A 17,676-nucleotide genomic window follows, 5' to 3' on the forward strand; every position below is an offset into this window, starting at 1 on the left:
TCTCCTTGTACTAGAGTAAGTTTATATTTTTTTAAAAAAGACTATTATGGAATCAATTGAAGCATCAGTGATATTCATGATGTGTAATCTAGTTGTCTTGTCTTTTTTTTTTGGATGATCTATTTGATCAAACTCTCTGTTTCAGATTGATATTGTTGGAATCAGTTCTAGGCATTATGATCAAGAAGTGGTTTCAGCCCAAGCCTCATTGTATTCTGATGTATCTTTTTAACTTTACATCTTTGATTACATGCAGCTGCTTGCGATTCTTATGCATTTTAGTCGCAATGAGGAAGCAAAACTTTGTGGTTAATGATAGTATATGAAAACAAGTAGAACTGGTAGTTTACAAATTACACACATTAAAATTAGGAAAAGGGTTAATTAGAAAATTAATAGTACACCCCACTTGTGGAGTAGTTACTTTAACTTAAGTGTAGCTTGCAGGCAATGGCAAGCCCTTGACGATGCCACAGAGGTTAGTGTTGAGGGGGATGTTGTACTCGTCCCTTAGCGATTTCTCCGGTGAGAGAACACTCACATACAATTGTTGTCCAAGGTATCTCCTCTCCAAGTTCTCAGACCTGATGTTCCACATACCCGCGTTGTCGAATGTCAATAGGATAGCTGACCAAGACATGGGGTAAACTTGGACTGTGTGTCTGCTAACCGCATCCAGCAAGTTGTAGTTCTTTCTCTTTTCAGGTGTCCACCTCCCTGGCTCAGATCTAAAAAAAAGTTCCCATAAAGTATCACAAAGTTAGAGGTTTTTTTTTCTGAAAACCAGGAGGTTCAGGACCGAAGCCCGTAATCCCCTAGGTCCGAAATCACATCATGTAATATTAGTTTTGTCCTATCGGTCATTCGAACCGGGAACCTTAGACACAATTGTCAGGGTAGATAGATAAAGATAAGGGATCAGAAGATGCTTACGCGACTGCGAAGAAGGAGTAACCATCCAAATGGAATGATTCCATGCTCTTCTCATGGTTCTCGAAAATGATCTCTACAAAAGTACGGAAAGTGATGTTGAGCACATTAGGCTGCACGGTCAATGCGGTGATTTGTGCTGCAGGCTCGTCCTTGATGACGTCGTACTTGAACACCTTCTCTGCCATCTGGAAGTACTCAGCCAGCTTCAAAGGAGTCTCGGTGTCAACGTGTGATACACCGTTGAAGCCATACCTAACTTTACCGTCCACAACGTTCTTAGTGTTGACAAGCTTGATGCTACGTGTGATGTTGATCTTTCCATAATGGTATGATCCCTGCGGGTTAGGCCTTGCAGCACTAGCGGTGAGGTTCCATCTGAAAGATCTGAACTGGTTCAACGACCAAGCCCAACCAACAGGAGTCTTGGGAAGCTCTGTTGAGGCCTGGACGTTGCTTCCTGCGTACCGGATCACACCAACCGTGCTTAATTCCTTTTTCAAGAACCTAGTGGATGCAACCATGTAGTAGTCCTTAGCTTCCTGGTTAGCAGTGACAAGAACTGAAAAGCACTGGCCAACATGTACATCGAGTGAGTCATAGTCGTTTTGAAGGACATGAGAGCCTTCCATCTCCACAAGCTTCATCTTGTGATTCTGGATCCTGAAGTTGAGAGTAGACTTGAATCCAACATTGCATAGCCTGTACTTGTATGTCTTTCCTGGCTTCATCGTGAACAAAGGCTCGTTCTTTCCACCAACCTTTCCGGACTTTCCGTTGATCAAAACACCATTAGGCAATCCAAGGGTACGTCCACTGTCAAGGAAGTTCTTGAGAGCGGTGTGGCCACTTGTGTACCAGTCATTGATAAGGACAGTGTAATCATCCTCAGGGTCAGCGTAAGGAACGGGAATAAGGAGACGACTGTTGACACGGAGACCACCAAACCCACCAGCAAAACGGTGGAGAGAAGTGGTCGGGTAGTAGAAGTAGGAACCGATCTGGTCCTTAGGTTGGAAATGGTATGTAAAGTTCTGTCCTGCTGGGATGGGACATGAAGTCCCAGCCACACCATCTTGCCAGCAATTCTTCCTGTGCTGGATCCCACTCCTGCAACCACGTTCCACCATTAGTACTCATATTACATAGGAGTCAGTCAAAGAACAGACTTGTTTTGCCTTAAAGCTGGACAGACCGGACAAGGTATTCTCTTACAGCAACCCTAATTAGCCTTGCAGAATTAAACCGAACATAATAAAAAAAAATTGGTTTTCGGTTCGATTCGGATTTTGAGTTTGGTATAGTTAGGATTTGAAAATACTTTCGATTTGGCACTCAGTTAGTTGGGTTTCAAAGAAAATATATCAGTTAGTTGGTTTTCAAAGAAAATAGAGTACTACATTTTTTTTTTTTAAAATAACCAAATTATCCAAAATAACCAAACTAATAAAAATAACTGATTTAACCAAAAATAACAAAAAAATAGCTGAGTTTTTTTTAAAATTAAACCAAAATTAAATCGAAACCAAAAATCAGTTATTATTAATAAAATTTTAAAAACCAAAAACTACCAAAACAATACAAACCGAATTCTTTTGGGTTCAATTTGGTGAGATTGTGGCCAAACCGAACTAACCGAAAACGAATAAACCGAAAAGAGAAAACCGTAGGGCTAACCCTATTAAGATCTACTAAGACCATAATCTAACAAAGAATAGGGACTATATAGTTAAGTTACCAGGTCAAGAGGAAAGGCTCGTCGAGGTTGTTGAAGACATTGACGACGACGTTGTTGTTAGAGGTTGAGTTTAGGTTAGGACCAGGAAACTGACCGTTGATGAGAATCACCTTTTGGGGAACGCCGAGAGGTGAGGTAGTTCCATAAGTCACGTTCCATGTATAGAAGAAGTAAGGATCGCCTGCGTTCACTATCGCCACCGTAGAGACAAGGCAGACCAACACCGTCAATAACCTCCCCTCCATATTATTATATATTCTGTGTTACGTATAACTAACCCTTTCCTACAAAAAATAAAAGAAAAAAAAATACTTCTATTGATTCCCCCTCAAAAGCAAGTTTTGCTGTGGATGAATCCTCTTGTCGTTTGGGTGATTCGAAGTATTTATGCAGGGAAAACATAACTTATTTTGCAAGGTATTGTTGCCATATTTTACGCTCCATCTCTAATTCGATTTTCTATATGTGAATGTGGTGATGCAACAAACTTTTTTCTCTATCTTTTTCGTTTTGGTTTTCAAGGTACCAGAACTATGAATCATAACAACTAAGATCGTATTCTAATATTGGAAATGTCCTTAACGACGTTTTTTTGCCAAGTGCATGTTTTGTTACACGTCAATAAAATGTTACCTGTAAAATTTTACCATGACAAGATTGTGAACAACGTCAAATGTATTATATTAATTTTGATAGATTTGTGAGGACTTAGCGCTGAAATACCAAAAACATATACTAGTTTGGAATTATTTGTGGCATTCAGATTCTGTGATCGATCGAGTACTTTAATTCCTAGACGGTTTCTCGTGTCGTGTACAAGCTTTATTTCCTTGTAGTGCAATATTGTGTTTTTTAGTCATGCATTATGGACCGCAGCCTCACCGTCTAAAATGCGTTTTACAAAAATAATATCTCGTATTCTTTTTTGAGACAAAATTAAATGAGTTACTGTAATTCGTCGAAACATTTATTTTGTACTGAAAATACAATTTTGAAGATCCCAAATATGTGATAATAAGTAAATCGTGTGATTGGTTATGTGTGCATAACGGTAGCAAGCAAAAACAAAAATACATCACATAAACTGAATCAATGTTGAAGATGAGTTTAGTCAGTTCTAAGAAGATGAATAAACTCGATGGTTAGTTATTTTAAAAATGTTCTCTCTGAGTTTAGTTAGTTCTAAGAAGATGAATCTGAGTTTAGTCAGTTTTTTTTTTTTTTTGTCAACGTAATATATTAAAATTTAAAAGTTAAGTGGATACAACCGGAGCTATGTTCGACGGTAGGACGATAAAACCGGAGTTAATCCCAACGGTCAGATGAACAACAAAGAGTACACTAAAACATAAGATAGAAATGTTGGTGGGAGAGGCTAGCTCAATGTGAAGAAATCCTTAGATGATCTTCACTTGTATCCCTGAAACGAAAGCTCCAACAAGCTTGCCATAGTTGTAAACGACGTTGATACACCCAAGCGAATGGGTTTGTGAGAGGGCTGAACAGCCCAAAGAACATCTAGAACTAGCTAAATAGTTCAGTAAACAAACAGTTCTATCTCCATCAGTGATCTCTGAAAAGACTATGAGAATCTCATATACATCAGAAAGCAAATCCAGTGAAACGCCCGGTGAGCCGGATTAACATCATCTCCAGTTCCATAATTGAAATTGACACTACAAAGCGTATGGACACAGACGGAGGGAATTGTGGTAGGAGACCACACGAAAGTACCTTTGGGTTTGGGGAAGGACGATACACAAGAGGGAGGGGCCGGCTAGATGAACCGGTGCTAAGCATAGATTCAGTGATTTTAGTTATGCACACTGCCCATGTCCACGAGTGAAAGCAAATGTATCGTTTGGAAAAAAAGTTGGTAGCTGAACTCCATGTGGCCAGGCCCAAGCCCATAAGTACCACTAAGATTAGGGTTTTCCTTTGGTAAATAATCGCACCCAATGCACCATCGGAGCAGGAGGCGTCGTCGGAGGGAGCTGTCATCGTGAGTCCGGTGAGCCTAGTCGAGAACGGGCTGAGCACGGAGTACTTGCTGTCCTGTGGGGGTTGAGACGGTGTTACAGAGGGAGAGCCGGGCTTGAGGATAAGAACAGGAGAGAAGCACAAACGCAAAGCACACGGCGTGGTGGTGGCGGTGGTGATGGGTCTATCTCATCGGCGAAAGATTCCGGTTGGAGAAGCGCGGCGACGGGAGACCAGATTAGGTGAAGTGAGCGATAGATCTGATGGTGGAGGAAGAGACTTGGCTCGTATTAGGGACGGCGTTGCCATGGTGGCGAAGAGTCGAACAGATCCGGTGAGCTTACTCACTGACTGAACAGATCCGGCTCTTACCCACGCCCTGAGAGGAGAAACGGCTACACAGATCCGAGCAGACGAAATGACGATGAGACGGCGAGCAAGATGAGTGGTGACGGAGAAAGCACACAGCGAAACGGAAGCGAGGCAGCAGGCGAAAACACAGACTATGAAAATGATAGGAGAGACGACAGTAACACGGAGATGTAACGGAGAGTCCCGACGCCGGCGAGCTCGAACTCCTCCGGCGCCGGAGAGAAGAGTAGAACGATGGGCCTCTAAGAAGATGAATAATCCCTCTACAACAACCAACCAATAAATATTCTCCACAGCCCAACTAATTTTATATTCATTATGTGTATGTAGATAAACAGTTTTCTAAAGTATCATTTTACTTAGATTTTTTTATTTATTTAAATGATACAATCAAATATATTTTAATTTGTGCATATAAATCCTATATGTATGTTAACTGGCTTACAATATTTTTATAATTGTATTCTGTAAATCATAATTATATCACATAAAAATATGTTATAAAATTAGTATAATATTATAAATTTATAGTTTTATGTGATATTCAATTTTAATTTTATATCAAATAGTAGTTTAGATTAAATAGCAAGAATTTATTGAAGATATTTTATTTTTATTTAATTACAAAAAATCATATAACTACAGACCATCATTGCTACAGCCAAAGGTTTTGTTTTGTTTGGTCTGCATCATTTGCTCAACCTAATTATTCTGCATTAATCACATCTTTTCCACATATATTCAATTTTCTTGTTGCCAAGTATAACATCCCAGTTTGTGGTATATGTAAAAATTTAAAAGAATTGAGTTGGCTATTTATATCACCAAAAGTGCACTTATCTTTTGGCTCACACATTCGTTTAAAACTCCATGGTTAAGTGTACTTGATTTAGAGTAGTGGAATGATAGGTAACCTATCGGGAAGTGATTTGCACATCGTGTGTGAGTGATGTCAAAGTTCGAGAACGATCATGTGGTAGATTCCATGATCAGTATACATGACTTTCGAACCTCCAAAAGTTTAACGCACCCCTCGTGGCACGAAATTGACCCACGAACCGAGTGAACGGGTGTGAGGTCATTAGCCACGGTCGGATTACAGCAGGGTCATAGTTTTACAAAACCACAAACTAAAGAAAAGATAAACCATTTTAATATATTGAAATGTTGCAATAGATATATATATATGGATGAAAATAATACAAACGCCAGACTCTAATCCTCCATCTCTATTTAAAAGATTCTAATTACCACTCATCTAACGAAATTTGGGACTGAAGTAAGCCTCATAAAGTGAAAGGCCGCAATGCCCTTGACCAGCTTGAGCTCAAACCCGGGTCTGTTTTGTTGGTACCACCCATTCCATTGGATCATTTGATCTCTAATTCGTTATTTGGTTATTCTCACATTAAAAACCAAATTTGCATAACTATTTCAGACAGGCCTAATTGAATTGTATCCAAAATATGTCATCATAAACACAAACAAATTGATCCATATGAGAAACAAAGTTTAGTCATATGAGACATCATTATGCCCTGTACGAGAACGGACTTAGAAATATTCTCTAAAATTAGCAAAAATCTCAAAAAGAATTCGGGAAGAAACAAATTCAAGAAAAGGTAAACTCAAAATAGTGGAGTCGCAGAGGTCAAAACTGAACATTCCTAATATGGACGACAGGAAAAGCGTAATGAGAGGACCTAAATAAACTAGAAAAAACAAGGAAACTGTATTCGATTAAACTATAAAAACTTCATTAAACAATTGAAAGAAAAACGAAATTCAACCCCTCAACAAAATTTAAAAAAAACTCATTCGTTTAGTTTAAAAACAAAAAAAATCACAAACTTTATTGATTAACAAAGTTTATTATTAATGAAGGTAGGGGTTAAACTATTGGCCGTGTGCCTATGCGTCGCGACGGTGACAGTCGTGATGGTCCAAGCGGAGGATCCTTACTTTCACCACGTGTGGAACGTAACGTATGGATCCGCATCTCCTCTCGGTGTTCCACAACAAGTCATTCTCATTAACGGTCAATTCCCTGGTCCTAACCTCAACTCAACTTCTAACAACAACGTCATCGTTAATGTCTTCAACAACCTGGACGAGCCTTTCCTCATTACTTGGTACGTTTATTCATAATAGACCGTCATCTTTACCTGCCCCTTATTATATATTACCACTAGATAGGGATGTACACTTGGATAATTCGCTTTGATTATTTCGCTATTAGGAAATTTAAAAATTTAATGAGTTTACTTGTATATCAGATGAATAATCAAACCGTAAAATATCGAGTGTTAGATGAATAATCAAATATGATTTTTCTCAAAAATCATCACAAATAAAGTAAATCAGTGACCGTTTGGTGTTAATGCTTTGAAAGCTATCAATATAATTATACAACAATAAAATCTACAACTAAAGCAGAAAACCCACTACTTATCAATCAAGTTCTAATTATGACATTTCCAACACATCTCTGTATTTAATTATAAATTTTATTATACATGAATCAAGTTCTAAAATAAAATTGATATTTCTTCTATATTTACATGGAAAATTCATTTTCTATATTTTTAAAATAGCATTTTTAGTATATAAAAATTCATTGAAAAATATTCCTATATTGGTGTTACATGTTTAACATGCCCATGATATACAAATACAATGGGTAAGCATGATAAAAAAGTAGAATCAAGTTTTTTGATGGATAAGAATAAAAACGAAGAATTAAGTTTTTAGAATGTACAAAAATGTAGAATATTCATTACCAACCTTTTCTAGTTTAGTTTGTTTCCAATGCTACCAAACTTCTAATTAGTTTTTTATTTGGGAAATTTGTAAATAGGAATGGAATCCAGCATAGGAAGAACTCATGGCAAGATGGAACGGCTGGATCAATGTGTCCAATCCCACCGGGTAAGAACTTCACATACCATTTCCAGCCGAAGGATCAGATCGGTAGCTATTTCTACTACCCAACAACGGCAATGCATCGTGCTGCGGGTGCCTTTGGTGGCCTCCGTGTGAACAGCCGTCTCCTAATCCCGGTACCGTATGCTGACCCTGAAGATGACTACACTGTCCTTATCAACGATTGGTACACCAAAAGCCACACCCAGCTCAAGAAGTTCCTAGATAGTGGCCGTACTATTGGCCGTCCAGATGGCATTCTCATCAATGGTAAGGCCGGAAAAGGCGATGGCTCCGACCAGCCTCTTTTCACCTTAAAGCAAGGGAAAACCTACAGAGTCCGGATCTGTAACGTGGGTCTCAAGACATCTCTTAACTTTAGGATTCAGAACCACAAGATGAAGCTTGTTGAGATGGAAGGCTCACATGTTCTCCAGAACGATTATGACTCGCTTGACGTCCACGTGGGTCAATGCTTCGGTGTGATTGTCACGGCAAACCAAGAACCTAAAGATTACTACATGGTGGCTTCCACAAGGTTCTTGAAGAAGGCTTTGGCTACAACAGGGCTCCTCCGCTACGAGGGAGGCAAAGGTCTTGCCTCTCCTCAGCTACCTGCGGCTCCCGTTGGCTGGGCTTGGTCTTTGAACCAGTTCCGCTCTTTCAGGTGGAACTTGACAGCCAGCGCAGCTAGACCCAACCCACAGGGCTCTTACCATTACGGAAAGATTAACATCACTCGCACCATTAAGCTCGTGAACACTCAGGGAAAGATCGATGGTAAGCTTAGGTACGCGTTGAGTGGAGTCTCGCATACAGACCCCGAGACCCCCTTGAAGCTCGCTGAGTACTTTGGTGTTGCTGATAAGGTTTTCAAATACGACATTATTTCCGACAACCCAACCTCGGATCAGATCAAGAACATCAAGATCGAACCCAATGTTCTTAACATCACTCACCGCACCTTCATTGAAGTCGTGTTTGAGAACCATGAAAAGAGCGTCCAGTCTTGGCATTTAGATGGCTACTCCTTCTTCGCTGTAGCGTGAGTTACTCTTTTATCTTTTTTTTTTTTGAACTTTACATCTCTTTCACTACAAATAAACTTCTAAATTCATTTTATTTTATTGTATAAAAAGGGTTGAGCCAGGGACATGGACACCAGAGAAGAGGAAGAACTACAACCTTCTAGATTCAGTGAGCAGACACACAGTCCAAGTGTACCCCAAGTGTTGGGCTGCAATCTTGCTCACATTTGACAATTGTGGAATGTGGAACATTAGGTCAGAGAACTCTGAGAGACGATACTTGGGACAGCAACTCTACGCAAGCGTCTTGTCACCGGAAAAATCCCTCCGGGACGAATACAACATGCCGGAGTCAAGCCTCCAATGTGGCCTTGTCAAGGACAAACCTAAGATTAACCCTTATGCTGGAGCCTAATTTTGTTCTTTAATACTTCTACTAGATTTTGATCGGGATAACTTTTCGGTTAAAAATTATTTATAAAATGAAAAAAATAGTAACCATTTGAATTTTAACATTTGAGTTTGACGTCTAATTGAGAAATTATTTTATTTCAAAGTCTCATATTTTAATTCAGTTCATTCTTTTAATTTTTTAGTAAAAAAAATTAAATATATATTATCCATAAATCTCGTATCTGTCATATACTTCTAAAAAATGTAGTAGATAATAAATATGACTTACATTCTCATCTACAAAAATAATCACTAAATTTTGCTACTTTTAAATTTTGATAACATAGTGAAGTGTCATTTTCAGTTTTGTTATAGATGTTAAAAGTAGCTTTTCAATCTTAAATTTTTGAACATAAGCTGAATACTTAATTATATATTTCAAATATATTTTGAGATTGATTTTGTAAATAAGAAATTTTGAAACAAACTACAAATTGACATCTACAATATGTAAGATTCAAGTATATTTCAAAACAATAATTTTAAAATAAAATATTTGAATAAAATAACTAAGTTTAATCCGTAAAATATTTGTATATATACAAACTCATGTATAAAGTTTCCTATAGTTATAATATATATGGTGTTTGGATTTTAATTAGAAATAGAATCGATTGTAAATTAGATTCTTACATCGGGTCACATTAATCATTCTCTATTCAGCTTCGTTATCATCTGAATCATAGTGACCAATCTTTAAATTGAGCTTATAAATGTCCCTTATTAATAGTTTGGTAAGATCTCATCGTTTGGAAAACAGTGGTATAAATTGTTACATGGAAAATAGCTTGTGAACGTCATTGTATGCTTTAAATAAAATGAGCAGAGAAGCATTTAGGCTTTGATGCTTGACACATCTAAAGAGAAACTACACCTTTATTTAAAGCATCTAAACAAAAGTCTAAATATGAAATAACAAGTAATGCTGAGAAGAAGGGAGGCCGGAAGAGATCAGAATCCTCTTTTATCCCGTTTAAGACAATGTTGGCCAACTGCGGAATGATTGAGTTTCCCTACAAGGGGAATGCTATGTCATGGGCAGGGAGGAGGAAGAATGGACGTATCTAGTGTCGATTAGACAGAGCAGTCGGCAACGAAGATTGGCACAACATTTTTTCCCACACTGATGTGGAGTACTTATTGAGGTGGGGCTCAGATCATCGGTCAGTATTGGCTCGTACAAAATCAAGAGTGTCCAGACCACGACGTAACTTTAGATTTGATAAACGGTGGTTTGGGAAACAGGGGTTTGCTGAGACGGTTAGAGAAGGATGGGGGAGAAACGAAAGGTCGTAATCATCAGACTGACTTGGTGGAGAAATTATATAGATGCAGGAAGGCGATCTCATACTGGAAACGCAACAACCCATCTAACAATCTAAAACTGATTGAGCTACCGAAAGCGAAGATAGATCAAGCTCAAAACGATGATTCCATGACGAGCGAAGAAGAACTGGAGCTGAAATGGCAGCTATGTGCGGCATACAGAGAAGAAGATATTTACTGGAGACAGAAGAGCCGTGCCATATGGCTGAAAGAGGGTGATAGGAATACCAAATACTTTCAGCCAAAACTAAGAAACACCGAGCTCAAAACCGAATCATAAAGCTCAAGAACTCGATGGGGCAATGCGTGGAAACTGAAGATCAAATCGAGCAAGTCGCAGTCGAGTATTTCAGTAATCTTTTTGAAACTTCGAACCTCTCATCGTATGAAGAGAGTATCCGGTGTGTTGCCGAGAAAGTGACAGGAGAAATGAACGCAGCTCTGACTGCTCCGGTCTCAAATACTGAAACCAGGGACGCTGTTTTCGCTATAAAACCCGATCGAGCACCAGGCCCCGATGGGATGACCATTTTTTTCTACCAGCGTTCTGGAAGATGGTAGGCGAGGGTGTCAGCAGTATGGTACGCGGATTCTTTGAGACTGGAGAGTTTGATGAGAGAATTAACCAGACGAACATCTGCTTGATACCTAAGACAGATAGACCAGTTACTATGGCTGAGTTTTGTCCAATCAGCCTATGTAATGTCAGTTACAAGATCATATCAAATTGCCTGAAGAAAATTCTACCTGAAATGATCTCTGAAACTCAATCAGCCTTTGTGGCTCGACGGCTGATAACGAATAACATTCTAGTAGCTCAGGAGATGTTTCATGCCTTAAGGACGAACGAGAGCTGTAAATCAAAATACATAGCTATCAAGACGGACATGAGTAAGGCATACAATAGAGTGGAATGGGGCTTCCTCAAAGCTGCAATGGAGAGAATGGGGTTCGACCAGAAATGGATCCATCTGATCATGAGTTGCGTCTCGTCGGTCTCGTATCAAGTTCTTATTAATGGAGATGCAAAAGGCCGAATTATACCTTCTCGGGGACTTCGGCAGGGCGATCCTCTATCGCCATTCTTATTTATTCTGTGTACTGAAGTCTTGATCTCGCAGATTCGGGAAGCAGAAAGCTTACAGAAGATCACGGGCTTAAAGATTGCTAGAGCTAGCCCGGCGGTCTCTCATTTACTCTTCGCTGATGACAACCTTTTCTTTTGTAAAGCGGAGCCTAATCAGTGCCAGGAGTTAATGAGAATTATTGATGTCTATGGTTACGCCTCAGGACAACAACTGAATAAAAAAAAATCTTCAGTTATGTTCAGTTCTAAGGTCATAGCGTTCACTAAACAAAACCTGAAAAGGTTAACTGGAATTAGTAAAGACGGAGGAATGGGCATGTATCTTGGTATGCCAGAGAAGATTAGTGGCTCTAAAAACCAAGTGTTCGCGTATGTTCAAAATAGGCTAAACTCGAGAGTTAATACTTGGGAAGCGAGACATCTCTCTAAAGGAGGCAAGGAAGTTCAAATCAAATCAGTAGCGGAAGCAGTCCCAAAATTTACAATGTCTTGCTACTTACTGACGCAGGAGACCCATAAAAAATTGACTGGAGCCATCTCGAGATTCTGGTGGAGTGTTAAAGCTAACAATAGAGGTCTCCCCTGGGTCACATGGGACAAGATTTGCATACCGCAGGAACAGGGAGGCCTGGGATTCAGAGACTCTCAAGGCTTTAATCTAGCCTTATTAGCTAAACAGGTATGGCGGCTACTAATTTATCAAGACTCGCTCTTGGCAAGAGTCTTGAAAGGCCGGTACTATCGTCATTCGAACCCGATGGTGGTGGGGAAAGCGAGTAACCCATCTTATGGATGGAGTAGCTTATGGACAGCTCCGTTCTGGAAGAGGGCCTGCAACGTACGATAGGAACATGGGAACACACGAAGGTCTGGGAGGACTGTTGGATCCCAGATGTGAGAACAAGGCCGACTTTACCAGTTGGAGATATGTTCGATGTCGACCTGAAAGTCCATCATTTTATAGATTATGAATCCAAAACTTGGAATGAACCACTCCTTAGAGAACTGTTGAGGGCAGAAGACGTAACAAAGATTCTCAAAATGAAGCCTAGCCGCCTAGGTAGAAAAGATGGATATACTTGGAGCTTTACAAAATCTGGAGCATATACAGTGAGAGCTGGATATGAAGTGACTAATGACCGACGGAGAGCACTAGGGGAGGCACAGGTTGCAGAGCCTAGTGTTACACACCTGAAGAAAGAGGTCTGGAAATTAAACACATCAAGGAAGATAAAGCACTTTTTATGGCAATCGTTATCCGGCTTTGTCACAGCAGCGAGCAGACTCTGCGATCGACATTGTGCAACAGATAGATCTTGTCTCCAATGTGGAGCAGAGGAGGAGACGATCAACCATATCTTATTTGAATGTCCCCCCGCATTGCAATGCTGGGCCTTATCTGACATCCCTACTCTTCCGGGCGTACCCGTGTAGTGCTTTATTTACAAACATTGACCACCTCCTGTGGAGAGCAAAGGAACAAGGTGTTCCGAAGGAAACATTAGAACCCTTCCCTTGGGTTCTGTGGTATATATGGAAGGGAAGCAACAACAAGCTCTTTAATGGAGTTGACCCCTCTCCACTAGATACGCTTCAACTTGCATTGGCTGAGGCAAATAGTTGGAAAGTGGCGCAGATCATCCCTCCTATTGAGGACGAAACTATACCGGAAGGGCTAGAAGAGGAGAGCGCCCCTAGCCTGTGGCAGGAAATGACTGGATTCCGATGCCAAGTAGATGCATCGTGGGTTCATGAAGGACAAAAGTCGGGCATGGGATTTATACTGATGGATGGAGAAAAGAAAATTCTCGTGGGAATGAAGAACTGTCCTAATCTCACATCTCCATTGCAGGCTGAAGCAGAAGGACTATCTTGGGCTATGAAGAAGATGTTAGAAGAGGGTCATGTCTCTGTGCATTTTGAAACGGACTGCGCCCAGCTCATAAAATTGATACAAAGCTTAGAAGAATGGCCAGCTATGGCGGTAACTATTGAAGATATCCTGATCATCTCAATAGGCTTTGTGCATTTCTCTATCTCGTATCTACCATGTGGTAAGAACCAACAAGCCGACGGTCTTGCGAAAGCAGCTAGGGCTGGGTCTGATTGTTTCTCGATTACTTTTGTTGAGACTCCTGTTTGGCTGGCTCATGTAGCTAGGCTATTGGAGTGAATTAGTAATAATTTCATTTGATGTCAAAAAAGAGAGTCTAAATATACATCCACAAAGCATAGATTAGGTTCATAAACTACTGAAAACACTGTCTTCTTAATCTTATTTTTATTCAGCGAGGGAAAACTAAGAAATGACTTTAAAATACTTTTTGGGTGGTAAAAAAAATCTTATGCGGAACTTGACCCTGCAAAAAAAGAAACAAAGAGAAGAGGATGAATATTGTGTTTATACTATTAGACATTCAAATATGACATTTGTTTGTAATAAAAAAAATATCAAAACACGAACAAACATCTACCTTATGATTAGGTTGACTATGTTGTACACCAAGTAACTACTCACACAAAACCAGAATCTTTTCACCACAACTGTCACCTAACACAAGCAAAAGACTTCTTTGAATCAACCTATACATAACAAAATCACAAAGTTCGGTCTTATAAATCATGCATTGGAAAATCGAGCAGCTACTGATGGAATCATTCCTGCTTCTCTAGCATATGCAAAAATACCTCCGACATCAATCACCCGCCCAACGTTACCAATAGCCTTCAGCCAATCCTTTTTCCCCATTGTATGAATAATCAAAACACTATCCCTTCCTTAAACTCCACCGTCGTAACATCCCTCGTCTTACACTCATCACAAACCCTAACCTCCGAATCCAATAAATATATCTCGCTGGTAGCCACAGACTTTCTAAAAAAGATTCTCGCATAAAATTAAGTTACCACCACATTCACTCTGGCCGCTTCTAAACACACCGGCAAGTTTTCATTGAGGACTTCCGGTAGAATATATATTAAGCAACAAATATTTTATATTCCAGTAGAATAGGAGAGTTTTAGTTATTAGAATGTTTAATTTTTTTTGTCTTTGGAATATTCCTTAAATAGAGGAGATAATAGTATATATGGAAATAATCGTGTTTAATTTTTGGTCAAAATCAATTTTTTTTTAAAATCTAAATAAAAGAATGGCATATCATTGTAAATAACTCCAAAAACCAAGGGAAGAATTTAAATGTTTTTGGGCCTTTTGATTATTTAAGTGAAGTTATTAATTTGACTTAAAAAGTACATGTGAATTCATACTTACATGAATTAAATTGTATGTATGTTTATCCCATCAGTTTGTCTTTATATTCTTCAACACGATGAGTTAATTAGTCCCACGTTAGTTTAACTACTTTACTTAAGCGTTTTGCTATTTTGAAACCTAACTAAAAGATTATGATCGATTTTGAAAATGCATGAATATTTTATAACAAGTTTTAGTTTTTATCATATTTAGTCATATGTATAATATTATCACGTTAAATTTACAACGATTAATTAACAAAGATACTTTTATTGAACTATAAGTATTATATTTAATTGCCAATATTAAATTGTTATTTCTTTTTATTTATATACTTTTCAAATAATATATATATATATAAATAAAATATTTATTAAAGGAAACAATTATAAAATTTAAAAACGAAAATATATCTTACATAATATATGATTTCATAAAAAGGAATTTCACAAAAATAGTCTTGATATTAAAAATGATATTCCATTAAAAATAATCGTTATAACATAATATATATTTTAAAGTAATAAAATTTTATTTATATCAAGATATTTTTCAGATGATTACTAATAATTAAAATAACATAAACTGAGATATCTTCAATGAACTAGAAATATCTTAGAATTAATATTACCGAGATGTTTCCTTTATGTTTTGGCTTTTTTCCTAATATTTTATTGTAAATTTTAAAAATTTATTTACACTTTATTTTTATTTATTTATTTAAAAAATTAAAATACCTATAAAATTTTAATAGTAATTTAATATTTTACTTATAGAATATGATTTCTAAAAAATAATTCTCAATAATAATTCTTGGTATTTATTTTAATTGTTTTTAAAGTAACTTAATATTTTATTATATAACATAATTACTTAAAAAAATTCACAAATTTGTTTTGGTATTTATTTTAAAATAATAAATAATATTCTTTAAAATATATATTTAAGAAAAAAATCAGATATTAAAAAGGAAACTAATTTTTTAGTATAAGTATTTTGATCAAATAATAACGAAAATATTTTTGTAGCATAAATGCATTTTGAATAAACTATAGATTTTATACATTTATATTATTAATAACTTCCTTTTTTAATAATCGTTAGTTTGATTTTTTTTATATGTACTACTCAATATATCTATAATAAGGATATTTAAAGAGAAAATTTCACTTTTACACTTTCTTTGATACCACTATTTAACTTTACCACCAATCAAAGAACATTTTCATAAATACTACATTCATTAATGTGTAAAAGACTATACTGCCCTTAGCTTATTTTCAACTCATGTCTCTCTCTATCTATCTTCTTTCCTGCGAGTTTCTGTCCAGATCCGCCGTCTCTCTCTCACACAGCCGGCGACAAAAGCGGATTACAGAGAATCGCGATTCAAAAAATTCAAAATGTCGATTCTTGTTCAAGATTCACAATTCGTATGCCTCAATTTTTTGTATTTTTTGTTTGTTTCGAGTAATTTTTGATTTTGTTCTTTTCTTATCAAAAAAACAAAGAAGGTTGCTTTAGACTTCTCATTTGAACATGTGGATCTAAGTGAAACAACTTCGATAGTGAACATTGAGTTTTGACAACTTAAAACCCTCTATAAATCTAGGTTTCAAGTAATTTTAGGGTTTTCTTCCTTCTGTTATCAAAAAATAGAATACGGTTGATTGGGACTTATCATCTGAATGGTTCGGCTAAGAGAGAGATTTTCCGATAGTGAACACTACATATTAGGGAATTATAACCCCTTATAAATCTAGGGTTTAGGATATTGTTGATAATACAACTTAACCATTTACATGGTTTTATAAAAGAAGTTTTTAAACAAGAGTTCATCGTATATGTCTATAGAACAACATATAAACATGTCAACTCGAGAAGTCTTGTGTTGTGTTATCCTATATTATTCGTAAGACTGTTACCGAAATACATGAACATTATGTTTGGATAAGGTATCTTTAGACCATGATTAAAAGTTAACATCATCTTTTTAATTCGTCGAGGATTTATGAAGCTGGAAAAGAACCACTAGACAATCCAAAAATGATTTATCCAATCGGTGTCTTGGTCAATAATGTGAAGCGTTTTATAAAAGATTATAAATGTAGTTTTATAAGGGTTTATAAATTTATAAATTAGAGATTTGTGGAGACTTATGAAACATTGTTTATTCTTTGTTACATCTTGTGGTTAATACAATGTTTGGATTTCCTGATGAATACAAACATTTGGTGACCCCTACACATTATGAGATTTTAGGATTACTCAGGTTGTATGTGTGTGTGAAACCCAAATGGGTAAAGAGAGAGAGCTTGGGAGCGATTTGAGAAGAAGAGAGACTAAAGAGTGTTTATGTGTCTAAGAGATTGGTAACAAGTCTGAGAACGTGTATAGAGATTCATAATGAGAGAATAGAGAGTTTAGAGAGACAAAGTATCATGAGATTATGAAGGAGGAGGGGAAATCCCCCTTACTCACTTAAGAGTTACAAAACATCACTTATGAGCTTATATATGCTCTTTACAACTTGCAATCATAAACCTAAATCTAAGGGCTGTTATAACTTGAATTTAAATGGATG

At 37.3% G+C, this 17,676-nt stretch overlaps 3 protein-coding genes across 4 annotated transcripts; 2 read left to right on the plus strand and 1 right to left on the minus strand.

Annotated features, from left to right (window-relative positions):
• Nucleotides 1-292: 292 nt before the first annotated feature.
• Nucleotides 293-3,389, minus strand: LOC106334144 (L-ascorbate oxidase homolog). 2 transcript variants are annotated; one of them, XM_013772479.1, is made up of 4 exons: nt 3,302-3,389; nt 2,669-2,952; nt 934-2,040; nt 293-728 (listed from the first exon to the last, which is right to left on the minus strand). In XM_013772479.1, exons 2-4 carry the CDS (start codon nt 2,911-2,913, stop codon nt 431-433), a joined length of 1,650 nt encoding a protein of 549 aa, XP_013627933.1. In that variant the 5' UTR covers nt 2,914-2,952; nt 3,302-3,389; the 3' UTR covers nt 293-430. The 2 variants fall into 2 exon arrangements, with proteins under 2 accessions (XP_013627933.1, XP_013627932.1); XM_013772478.1 differs by lacking the exon at nt 3,302-3,389 and having other exon boundaries at nt 2,669-3,263.
• Nucleotides 3,390-6,800: 3,411 nt separating this feature from the next.
• LOC106332637 (L-ascorbate oxidase homolog) lies at nt 6,801-9,491 on the plus strand. Its single transcript, XM_013771118.1, has 3 exons — nt 6,801-7,152; nt 7,878-8,987; nt 9,082-9,491. Exons 1-3 carry the CDS (start codon nt 6,899-6,901, stop codon nt 9,383-9,385), a joined length of 1,668 nt encoding a protein of 555 aa, XP_013626572.1. The 5' UTR covers nt 6,801-6,898; the 3' UTR covers nt 9,386-9,491.
• A 1,812-nt stretch (nt 9,492-11,303) lies between these two features.
• On the plus strand, nt 11,304-14,009 carry LOC106331246. Its single transcript, XM_013769557.1, has 4 exons — nt 11,304-11,756; nt 11,871-12,515; nt 12,638-13,039; nt 13,110-14,009. Exons 1-4 carry the CDS (start codon nt 11,304-11,306, stop codon nt 14,007-14,009), a joined length of 2,400 nt encoding a protein of 799 aa, XP_013625011.1.
• Nucleotides 14,010-17,676: the final 3,667 nt, after the last annotated feature.

Source organism: Brassica oleracea, chromosome C3, assembly GCF_000695525.1.
Source record: "Brassica oleracea var. oleracea cultivar TO1000 chromosome C3, BOL, whole genome shotgun sequence".
Taxonomy (NCBI): Eukaryota; Viridiplantae; Streptophyta; class Magnoliopsida; order Brassicales; family Brassicaceae; genus Brassica; species Brassica oleracea.